The sequence below is a fragment of the Lissotriton vulgaris genome, chromosome 11 (genome assembly GCF_964263255.1).
Source record: "Lissotriton vulgaris chromosome 11, aLisVul1.2, whole genome shotgun sequence".
Taxonomy (NCBI): domain Eukaryota; kingdom Metazoa; phylum Chordata; class Amphibia; order Caudata; family Salamandridae; genus Lissotriton; species Lissotriton vulgaris.
In genome coordinates, this window is record NC_141699.1 from 1094236088 (window position 1) to 1094248440 (window position 12353).

Here is a 12353-nt window from a genome sequence, read left to right on the forward strand (position 1 = left end):
TTGTTCCTGTGCTCCCGTCCCCCAGTCTCTCGCTCCTCAGACCCTCTTCCCTTTCCCTGGCACCCAGTGCCCTGGGATCACCACCCCTCCCCTGGCACCAACTTCACACATTGTTGCCCTGCATGAAATACAGGGTGTATTTATCCTTCTGAAACATTTAAATCTCCCTTGTATCTCCCTTGCCATCCTCTACTCCATTCAGTCAGTAAGTCAAATCGTTGTTCGGTCAAAACATGACCGTAAAAGCACAGAATAAAACATCGATATCACTTAGTAATAAAACAAACTTTCATTATTGGTATATCTAAAAAAGACAAAAAGACATAACCGCATAAAAAAATTAAGGCGCGCCCACTTAGTGACGACAACTTAGTGCACTGTAGTAAACCACCCCATTGCTACCCGTAACACGAAGGCCACAATTCAACCTATTGTTTTTTTTTAATTCCCTGTCTTATACCCCCTCCTACTTTTTTGTTTCTCTCTATTCATCTCTGTAGTATTTTAATATCTCTCTCAGATATCTCCCTTGTCCTTCTGCTCCGGTTTGTGCAGGGGAGGTCAGTAAACATGTCTCATATCTCTCTGCACCCTCATCTGCTGTTTTTACACCCCAATAGTTCTTACTGTCCCTGTGGGATCTCCTGGTGTTCACACATGGGGTCATTCATCAAGCATCTCCCTTTTCACTCTTCAATTGGAGTTTCTTTAATTGTCTCCTTGGTATCTCGTCTCTCCCTCTTGCCCTCCATGGTACCCCAGGGGTACTGGCATTTCTCTCCCACACTTTCCATGTCACCCCTCCACTCTTGCTGTACACATACCCAAAAGTACTTGAATGTGTGTACCACCCTCCTGCACAGGTTTGTTTTTTAATTAAGTGACTCTCTTATGTCACTGGTCTTCGTCCTCGCCCATATTACAGCCATAAGATATCTAAATATATCTTGTCCCCCTCTTGTCCCTCCAAAACATACTTATGGCCAGTCTTGTCTCTCCACATCAACTCTGGCCCATGAATACTTCCTGCTGTAACTCTGGTGGTCCTGGGAAAATGAGGCATGTCTGCTCATCTCTGAACAGGAGTCAAGGGCCCAGGGTTAGCATACACACTGGGAGAGAAATGTTTATGTTTCAGCAGCCTCCAGCAGCTTCCTCTGCTCATTACTGGAGAGGCCAGGGGGCGGGCCCTGCCTTATCAAGCAATTATGAACACAGAACATCTCCATCCCGCCAGCATCTGGGTCCAGAGTGATTAATAAGCTCCACTTATGCCAGTGAGGTGGACTCTGTCTAGTACACTCATGTCCACTATAACACACACACACACACACACACACACGCACACACACACACACACACAAACACACACACACACACACACACACACACAATACCCTTTCAGGCATAGAGTGCTGTTTAAATTATGCAAAAAAGATGCAGAGAACTCTGGGTAGTTCTCCAGTTTAGGTGGAAAGCAGCTCCTGTTAGAGCACTCTCAACACCAGCGACACTCTAGATCTGCTCACCTCAAATGTCTGCTTTTCTATCAAAGTTTTTAAGCGTAGGATTAGCATGGTGCCATCCACGCCGAGATAGAAAAGGACAAACTCTTTTGCCATTTCTACAGCCAAGTCTTTAAGCATAGGACTTTGCTGTATAAATGGCAAAAGGCTTTGTCCATTTCTATCTCGGCGTGGATGGCACGGTGCTAATCCTACGCTTAAAAACTTTGATAGAAAAGCAGACATTTGAGGTGAGCAGATCTAGAGTGTCGCTGGTTTGAGAGTGCTCTAACAGGGGCTGCTTTCCACCTAAACTGGAGAACTACCCAGAGTTCTCTGCTTCTTTTTTTGCATATATATCTATTTTTTAAAATATATTTATATATATATATATACAAACATATATATGTGTATATACACACACATATATAATGTAATTTGTTGCAATAGTACCAATTATGCTGTCTAAGTAAGTGATCCAATGTCATGTATGGATTTATATTTATTTGCTCACGATGTGTCTCACATCCCTCTCCCTGGTCTTAACATCCCCCAAAAATGTAAAGCCTTAAAAAAGGAAGGAAAAAAAATATATCTGAGCATACGTAGACACAGCACACAAAAAAGCACGTCTTTGCAGACAACAGGCACACCGATCAACAGGTAAACAGGCACCTTAGACACAGAGCCACAGGGACCCATGCACACAGACCACCGAGCAGGCAGTCATCCAAGCACACAGACACACAGACATCTGATGCACCTTGCTTGTGTAGACATTATCCAGCGTTTAAGCCTCCTGAGAGCTCTAGAAGGAACAAGAGGGTGAAAATGGGGGAATAAGTGAGGGAACGAGAAACAAGATGTATGAATCCAATGTTATTCACCAAAGTGACGGGCGGAGCGGGCGTGCGGAAAATGCTAAGCACCGGTAAGCACCGGCAGAAATTAATCCCTGCGAGCGAGCGTGCGGCAAATGAACCTTAGTTTCCGGTCAGAAAGGATGAAGCATGAGGCAGGCAGGGGAGGAAGAAGTGAAAGAGAGGCAGCAAAGATTGTGAGGAATCAAGGACTGAGCATGAGTAAAGAGCTGTGATAGACAGAGAGATGCCAGCGCCTCGAGACCCTCATGGGTGATGTGCTGCGCTTTATAAATGCTTGATTGATTGATTGATGTCCGGTGCAGTCGCAGAGATCCATGCAGCAATGCACATGGACAACACACAGATGTGGGCACACAGACACAGCAGGCACACAAACCGGAATCGGAAGTATAACTCTCATGGTAACTCCCTATTTTTTGCCCCATTTTAGCGGGTTTCAACAGGGGAAATATCCGCTCATTCATTCTTGAATTCATTTTCTCATTCACCCACTCAACAATCCATATAACAACACAAGCAAAAAAGCCAGTCAAGGTGGAGGCACTGAAATAAAAATAAAAGCCAGACCTATTGGCTTTACCATTGCTTGCAAGGGTTGTACTGGGAGTGTAGATGGCTTTGTAAAAATGACTGGGCCCCCATTTCGTCTCAGGCTTGCACTTGGCTCTTTTACTTCCATTCTCAAGCACACCTCCTCCGACAGCAATGTCTGAGGCCAGGATACACCCCCTCTGCTCAAGCGCCTGGACACCCTCTCAGGTGATTAGTGTGCTATACAAATCAACATAACATAACATAGAATAGTTTAACATAACATACGACATTGTGGTCTGTTGTTCATTTGTGATACTCTGGAAGTGCCGATCACTGCTGTGATCGACACACCAGGCTCCATATTGCCAAAGAAGGTGCACAGATGTTCCTTTCCCTAGAACATTCCTTGCAACCATCAGCGCATTGAAAGGACCAAGGGCCCGTGCGTCCCTTTTTCGCCTCCGGTGCGTCACTTTTTGTGACGCACCAGAGGCGTAAAAAATGTGCCTTGTTGCACCACATTTACAAAGTGAAGCTTCTAGGTAGATGTGTCACTTTGTAAACCCCTGCGCCACATTCTACCTGCGCCAGGTATAATGTATGCAAGGGGGGGCATTTTGATGCAAGAAAGGGTCATGGAAGTGACGCAGTGAAATATATAAGACTTCACGGCGCCATTTCTTGGCCGCTAATGCGTCAAAATCTTACGCCTGCTTCATGGCAAGCGTAAGACTGACCCAGGCACTAACAACATGGGACTTGCCCATGTGAAAGTACATATTGCTGGAGTTGAGTCACTTTTGTGTGTGACACACTTCAGCAATGCGTCACTTTTGCGCCTACAGATACGTCAGAAATACTGACGTATCTGTAACTCCTTGCGACATGATGCGTCATGTTATAAATGTGACGCATCGATCATGACACAAGGAGTGTGCACTGAGCAGTGACGCATCCCTGCTTTCACCCAGCGATGCGTCGTTTCTCATAAATGAGGCCCCAGATCTCTTCAGAAAGAACGCACAGAGATGGTTGTACACAAGTGAGAGGCAAAGCTCGGATTTGCCTTTTAATTGGCTATCAATTTGCTCCCAGAACACTTGCCAGCAGGCAACAACGTGCTAACATCCACCAGAAAACATGAGCCAGCGCAGTCTCCATTGCTCCTACGTAGCACATGCGTAATGTCATAGACGATTACGAAACACACCCAGGGCCTGATTCGCAAACTGCATTTTATAGTACATAAAGTAGCGCTACAGTAATACGTTTTAGTTACTAAAAAATGCATTTTACAAACATAATTGTAAATCTCAACTCTTCTCTATGAGGAGACCCTCAAACCTGTAAGTTTACTACTCAGTACTAAATGAGGGGGGGGGGAGCAGGGGGGGAGCAGGGGGGAGCCTGTAAAAAGGGACATACTTATTATGAAATGGGAGGGGTTCAGGTAGGGCTAAGTAGAGGTTTTGAGGCTTTTAGGGAGAGAGAGACCACTGGAAAGACGGGATTATTTCTCTAGAATTAACATAGTATTCTCCAGGTCGACTAGACCTTTTTACCTGTCATAGAGTGAAATAGGCAATCTATTTGGGGCCCATTGCTATCCACAAACTGCACATTTAATGTTACTGAAGCCAAAACTGACCCAAAACAGTCATAAATGTACTCCTGCTCAGAGTTGGAGTAAGTCCAACCCAGCACGTGACCAGCCACCCTCCCATAGAAAAAAATGGAGGTAAAAATGGAGGTATTTACTTAAGATTAAAGCCCTGGGTGGGCCAGAGAGTGGTTGGGCCTTCGGAAATAAGCACCTATGCCTCCAGCCCCACCATAATTCACTGGTATGTGCAAAGGATGCCCCTCATAGAGTACTGAAGGCTTCTCTGTGACATACTGGCACGTAATAAAGACAAAATATGTGCATAACTTAACATATAACGTAACAGATAACATATCATCACACAATGTTATAGGCATTCTTAAATGCTAATGCTTGCTTGGAAATGCCTACACCTTTCTCACATAGATGTCTCACTTGTTTGATGTCTCTGGCTCAAAGTGGAGGCTCTTTCATCTTCTTATGCACACTCCAGTTTGTCACTGGTCACTTTACCTCATTCCTCCATCTTTGACCCACCCCTTCCATCTTATGAAGTCTTACAGGTTAACTGCTAGGTTGGTTCAGGTTTCAAGCTCCTCCCTGTGCCTGTATCAGCCCTGCCCACCTTCTGGCCAGCGTCTGCTTACCTTCCCAACCACCCCGCGTCCCATCACCGCACGAGGCAGGCGGACAGGGTAAGTATCAAAGACACGTCAAGGTCTGTCTCTCAGAAGTGTTTATGTACCTGGCTGACATGTTGGAATGGTGGATCCAAGCTCCGCGTTCTTCCATACTCCGCTTGCGTCACAGGTGTAGGCACCTAGGGGTAAGGATGTAAAGGTCACATACACACAAATGAACGTATGCTGGTGTGCAGCACTATCCATGCAGAGAAACATTTTATGTTTACACTCATTCAAGCAGAACACTTGAAAAGCACAATTCAGCTAGAGTCAATTTAATACAATGAAATGAATGACAGGTAACAATTCTGAAGTCATTCACAAACCTACCACCAAGACAAGTTCATATATTTTTTTTGCATCATTAACAACATGCACGATCTATTTTCACCCTCGATTGCGCATCTATACATTCACATGGTATTATTGGTCTTTAAAATTTTATAAACAAATTCTCTATGATGTGTAGAAGTGTGGTTTCCTGAAGTGTGTTGACTAGGTCACAATTTATGTACAAGCACCATCTTTTCTAAAATGGAAGTCACCTCTGTCAGGCAGGCTCTCTCTCTCTGCCCATCCTCTACTTGAAATGTCTGCAGCACAAAGTCAAGCTGAGTTGAGTAGTGCTTAGGTATTAAGACAACATGACGTTTAAAGTTGACGTGCTCTGATTTGCTGATGAAATGATACTCTGCTCAAACCACAGCGATTCTGCAGTTTCTGGAATTCAATATGTGAAAATATTGTGTAAAAACCACTGATTTGGGGGATGAGCTAGAAGGACTTTCCTGTTCTTCTGAGTTGCTGTCCAGTGCTCTCCCGGTTTTGCTGGGCACTTAGAACTTAAAATAATTCTCAGAATTTTCATTTCTCTGTATTGTCCTTTCTTTGAGAGCCTTAACGCATAGTTTATTTTTGAATTTTTGTAATAAACCCTTTTAACTTTTATTAACCTAGAACTCAGTTATTGAGTGAGTCAGTTTACTTAATAATTTGTATTTCCAATTTGTGATGGGTGGCTTAACATGGGGACACATTGCAGCAATCCGATATGGCGAATGTGGGCATTCTGATTGAGGTCAAAGGTTTGGGGGTGTCTAAACCTTTCGGTGTACCCCTTGCTGACACACGCTGCTACACAGGCATTCTAAAGGACATATTTCAATGCTGCACTATTATTTTCAAGAGCACAGGTCAGTGCTAACTTCCTGTGCTACCAGTTTTGGCTGGCAGAGAATGGAGGTGGCGGGGCAGAGGGGTTGGAAAAAAAAACACTTACCTTTAAAACGGCCGCTGTCTCTCCGTCACATTGCCGCTCTTCTTGGCGAGTGCAAAAAGAACAGTTGATGGACAGAATGCAGAACAGTGTCATACATCCCCTCCAGTACAGAGATCTGGGCCCAAATCCATCTTTTTTTTGCTCACCATGCCATTCCAGTTTAAACCCAGCCATATGCAAATCAGTCTTGACCCTGTGCCCCATGGGAACAGTCCAGCCCGAACTGCCAGGCCATGTCTTCCCTGGACCGGAAACAAGCTTCCAAGGACCGGTTTTGGGCTTCCAGCCCTCATCAGCCAGGATAGCTTGAATCCAGTGGCATGGAGAGCACGGGACCCACGTCTGGGCTCTTCTTGGCGAGGTCCGAACCAGGAAGCACCCAGGCTCCTCATTGCCAATCACAACGCTAAAATGCAGCGTTTTGATTGGTCTCAGCGCCAGGGTTCGGCACTCAGACTGGGACAGGGGGACTGTGCATGTTCCTCACCAGGCTGTGCCTTAGATGCAAAGTGAGCGTTAATTTTTGGTCGCCCAAGAAGGCCGACCAAGCAGTCATGCACACTTTGAGTGTGTAAATCACTCCTCCCCCTGTGACCCCGGCCCTGCCCCGCCTAACCCAGCCCAGCAGCAAAGCAAAGTAAAATAATAATAACAATTATCATTTTCTTTTTTTCTGCTCTGCGAGCAGTGGGGCGACGCTCCCCCGCTTTAGCGGAGGAGCCACCCCTTTATGCTGCACTATCACCTTGAAGAACATGTCTTGATGTTATGTTGGTAACTTCCTGTGTTAGCACACAGGCCCAAACTCATAGTTACATTGTAATCTCGTGGGGGGGTTATAGTCTTACTACACAGGGTCTATCTCACATTTACATTGTTAACTTCCTTGATTACACTGTTACCATACACAGCCTGTGTCACGCTCGCAATGCTAACTTCATGTTTTGAACAGTTACCATACGCATCTCTTTCTTACACTGTTACCTTCCTGTGTTACTGTTACTTTACAGGTCCTATCTCACCTTTACACTGTTAACTTCCTTTTCTACATTGTTAACTTCCTTGATTACACTGTTACCATACACAGCCTGTGTCACGCTCGCAATGTTAACTTCATGTTTTGAACAGTTACCCTATGCATCTCTTTCTTACACCGTTACCTTCCTGTGTTACTGTTACGTTACAGGGCCTACCTCACCCTTGCACTGTTACCTTCCAGTGTTACTGTAACTTTACAGGGCCTAGCTCACTCTTGCACTGTTACCTTCCAGTGTTACTGTAACTTTACAGGGCCTAGGTCACTCTTGCACTGTTACCTTCCAGTGTTACTGTAACTTTACAGGGCTTAGCTCACCCTTGTACTGTTACCTTCCTGTGTTACTGTAACTTTACAGGGCCTAGCTCACCCTTGCACTGTTACCTTCCTGTGTTACTGTAACTTTACAGGGCTTAGCTCACTCTGGCACTGTTACCTTCCTGTGTTACTGTAACTTTACAGGTCCTAGCTCACCCTTGCACTGTTACCTTCCGGTGTTACTGTAACTTTTCAGGGCCTAGCTCACTCTTGCACTGTTACCTTCTTGGGTTACTGTAACTTTACAGGGCCTAGCTCACCCTTGTACTATTACCTTCCTGTGTTACTGTTACTTTGCAGGGCCTAGCTCACTCTTGCACTGTTACCTTCTTGGGTTACTGTAACTTTACAGGTCCTAGCTCACCCTTGCACTGTTACCTTCCTGTGTTACTGTAACTTTTCAGGGCATAGCTCACTCTTGCACTGTTACCTTCCTGTGTTACTGTTACTTTACAGGGCCTAGCTCACTCTTGCACTGTTACCTTCTTGGGTTACTGTAACTTTACAGGGCCTAGCTCACCCTTGTACTATTACCTTCCTGTGTTACTGTTACTTTGCAGGTCCTAGCTCATTCTTGCACTGTTACCCTCCTGTGTTACTGTTACTTTACAGGGCTTAGCTCACCCTTGCACTGTTACCTTCCTGTGTTACTGTTACTTTACAGGGCCTAGCTCCCCTTGTACTGTTACCTTCCTGTGTTACTGTAACTTTACAGGGACTAGCTCACCCTTGTACTGTTACCTTTCTGTGTTACTGTTACTTTACAGGGCCTAGCTCACTCTTGCACTGTTACCCTCCTGTGTTACTGTTACTTTACAGGTCCTAGCTCACTCTTGCACTGTTACCCTCCTGTGTTACTGTTACTTTACAGGGCTTAGCTCACCCTTGCACTGTTACCTTCCTGTGTTACTGTTACTTTACAGGGCCTAGCTCACCCTTGTACTGTTACCTTCCTGTGTTACTGTAACTTTACAGGGACTAGCTCACCCTTGTACTGTTACCTTTCTGTGTTACTGTTACTTTACAGGGCCTAGCTCACTCTTGCACTGTTACCCTCCTGTGTTACTGTTACTTTACAGGTCCTAGCTCTCTCCTGCACTGTTACCTTCCTGTGTTACTGTTACTTTACAGGGCCTAGCTCACTCTTGCACTGTTACCTTCTTGGGTTACTGTTACTTTACAGGGCCTAGCTCACTCTGGCACTGTTACCTTCCTGTGTTACTGTTCCTTTACAGGTCCTAGCTCACTCTTGCACTGTTACCTTCCTGTGTTACTGTAACTTTACAGGGCCTAGCTCACTCTTGCACTGTTACCCTCCTGTGTTACTGTTCCTTTACAGGTCCTAGCTCACCCTTGCACTGTTACCTTCCTGTGTTACTGTAACTTTACAGGGCCTAGCTCACCCTTGTACTGTTACCTTCCTGTGTTACTGTAACTTTACAGGGACTAGCTCACCCTTGTACTGTTACCTTCCTGTGTTACTGTACCTTTACAGGGCCTACCTCACCCTTGCACTGTTACCTTCCAGTGTCACTGTAACTTTACAGGGCCTAGCTCACTCTTGCACTGTTACCTTCCAGTGTTACTGTAACTTTACAGGGCCAAGGTCACTCTTGCACTGTTACCTTCCAGTGTTACTGTAACTTTACAGGGCCTAGCTCACCCTTGCACTGTTACCTTCCTGTGTTACTGTAACTTTACAGGGCCTAGCTCACTCTGGCACTGTTACCTTCTTGGGTTACTGTAACTTTACAGGGCCTAGCTCACTCTGGCACTGTTACCTTCCTGTGTTACTGTAACTTTTCAGGGCCTAGCTCACTCTTGCACTGTTACCTTCTTGGGTTACTGTAACTTTTCAGGGCCTAGCTCACCCTTGTACTATTACCTTCCTGTGTTACTGTTACTTTGCAGGGCCTAGCTCACTCTGGCACTGTTACCTTCCTGTGTTACTGTAACTTTACAGGTCCTAGCTCACCCTTGCACTGTTACCTTCCTGTGTTACTGTAACTTTTTAGGGCCTAGCTCACTCTTGCACTGTTACCTTCTTGGGTTACTGTAACTTTACAGGGCCTAGCTCACCCTTGTACTATTACCTTCCTGTGTTACTGTTACTTTGCAGGGCCTAGCTTACTCTTGCACTGTTACCTTCTTGGGTTACTGTAACTTTACAGGTCCTAGCTCACCCTTGCACTGTTACCTTCCTGTGTTACTGTAACTTTTCAGGGCCTAGCTCACTCTTGCACTGTTACCTTCCTGTGTTACTGTTACTTTACAGGGCCTAGCTCACTCTTGCACTGTTACCTTCTTGGGTTACTGTAACTTTACAGGGCCTAGCTCACCCTTGTACTATTACCTTCCAGTGTTACTGTAACTTTACAGGGCCTAGGTCAGTCTTGCACTGTTACCTTCCAGTGTTACTGTAACTTTACAGGGCCTAGCTCACCCTTGTACTGTTACCTTCCTGTGTTACTGTAACTTTACAGGGCCTAGCTCACCCTTGCACTGTTACCTTCCTGTGTTACTGTAACTTTACAGGGCCTAGCTCACTCTTGCACTGTTACCTTCCAGTGTTACTGTAACTTTACAGGGCCTAGGTCACTCTTGCACTGTTACCTTCCAGTGTTACTGTAACTTTACAGGTCCTAGCTCACCCTTGCACTGTTACCTTCCTGTGTTACTGTAACTTTACAGGGCCTAGCTCACCCTTGTACTGTTACCTTCCTGTGTTACTGTAACTTTACAGGGACTAGCTCACCCTTGTACTGTTACCTTCCTGTGTTACTGTACCTTTACAGGGCCTACCTCACCCTTGCACTGTTACCTTCCAGTGTTACTGTAACTTTACAGGGCCTAGCTCACTCTTGCACTGTTACCTTCCAGTGTTACTGTAACTTTACAGGGCCAAGGTCACTCTTGCACTGTTACCTTCCAGTGTTACTGTAACTTTACAGGGCCTAGCTCACCCTTGCACTGTTACCTTCCTGTGTTACTGTAACTTTACAGGGCCTAGCTCACTCTGGCACTGTTACCTTCTTGGGTTACTGTAACTTTACAGGGCCTAGCTCACTCTGGCACTGTTACCTTCCTGTGTTACTGTAACTTTTCAGGGCCTAGCTCACTCTTGCACTGTTACCTTCTTGGGTTACTGTAACTTTTCAGGGCCTAGCTCACCCTTGTACTATTACCTTCCTGTGTTACTGTTACTTTGCAGGGCGTAGCTCACTCTGGCACTGTTACCTTCCTGTGTTACTGTAACTTTACAGGTCCTAGCTCACCCTTGCACTGTTACCTTCCTGTGTTACTGTAACTTTTTAGGGCCTAGCTCACTCTTGCACTGTTACCTTCTTGGGTTACTGTAACTTTACAGGGCCTAGCTCACCCTTGTACTATTACCTTCCTGTGTTACTGTTACTTTGCAGGGCCTAGCTTACTCTTGCACTGTTACCTTCTTGGGTTACTGTAACTTTAAAGGTCCTAGCTCACCCTTGCACTGTTACCTTCCTGTGTTACTGTAACTTTTCAGGGCCTAGCTCACTCTTGCACTGTTACCTTCCTGTGTTACTGTTACTTTACAGGGCCTAGCTCACTCTTGCACTGTTACCTTCTTGGGTTACTGTAACTTTACAGGGCCTAGCTCACCCTTGTACTATTACCTTCCAGTGTTACTGTAACTTTACAGGGCCTAGGTCAGTCTTGCACTGTTACCTTCCAGTGTTACTGTAACTTTACAGGGCCTAGCTCACCCTTGTACTGTTACCTTCCTGTGTTACTGTAACTTTACAGGGCCTAGCTCACCCTTGCACTGTTACCTTCCTGTGTTACTGTAACTTTACAGGGCCTAGCTCACTCTTGCACTGTTGCCTTCCAGTGTTACTGTAACTTTACAGGGCCTAGGTCACTCTTGCACTGTTACCTTCCAGTGTTACTGTAACTTTACAGGGCCTAGCTTACCCGTGTACTGTTACCTTCCTGTGTTACTGTAACTTTACAGGGCCTAGCTCACTCTGGCACTGTTACCTTCCTGTGTTACTGTAACTTTACAGGTCCTTGCTCACCCTTGCACTGTTACCTTCCTGTGTTACTGTAACTTTTCAGGGCCTAGCTCACTCTTGCACTGTTACCTTCTTGGGTTACAGTAACTTTACAGGGCCTAGCTCACCCTTGTACTATTACCTTCCTGTGTTACTGTTACTTTGCAGGGCCTAGCTCACTTTTGCACTGTTACCTTCTTGGGTTACTGTAACTTTACAGGTCCTAGCTCACCCTTGCACTGTTACCTTCCTGTGTTACTGTAACTTTACAGGGACTAGCTCACCCTTGTACTGTTACCCACCTGTGTTACTGCTCCTTTACAGGTCCTAGCTCACCCTTGCACTGTTACCTTCCTGGGTTACTGTAACTTTACAGGGCCTAGCTCACCCTTGTACTATTACCTTCCTGTGTTACTGTTACTTTGCAGGGCCTAGCTCACTCTTGCACTGTTACCCTCCTGTGTTACTGTTACTTTACAG

The 12353-nt window shown here is 45.5% G+C and overlaps 1 protein-coding gene across 2 annotated transcripts in view; it reads right to left on the reverse strand.

Annotated features, from left to right (window-relative positions):
* The window catches only part of MASP1 (MBL associated serine protease 1), a 219026-nt gene that overhangs the window by 91080 nt on the left and 115593 nt on the right, over positions 1-12353 (reverse strand). For both annotated transcript variants that reach the window (XM_086944618.1, XM_086944619.1), the window contains exon 10: positions 5272-5346. In XM_086944618.1, the coding sequence (XP_086800744.1) occupies positions 5272-5346 (75 nt within the window). The remainder of the gene's footprint in view (positions 1-5271; positions 5347-12353) is intronic.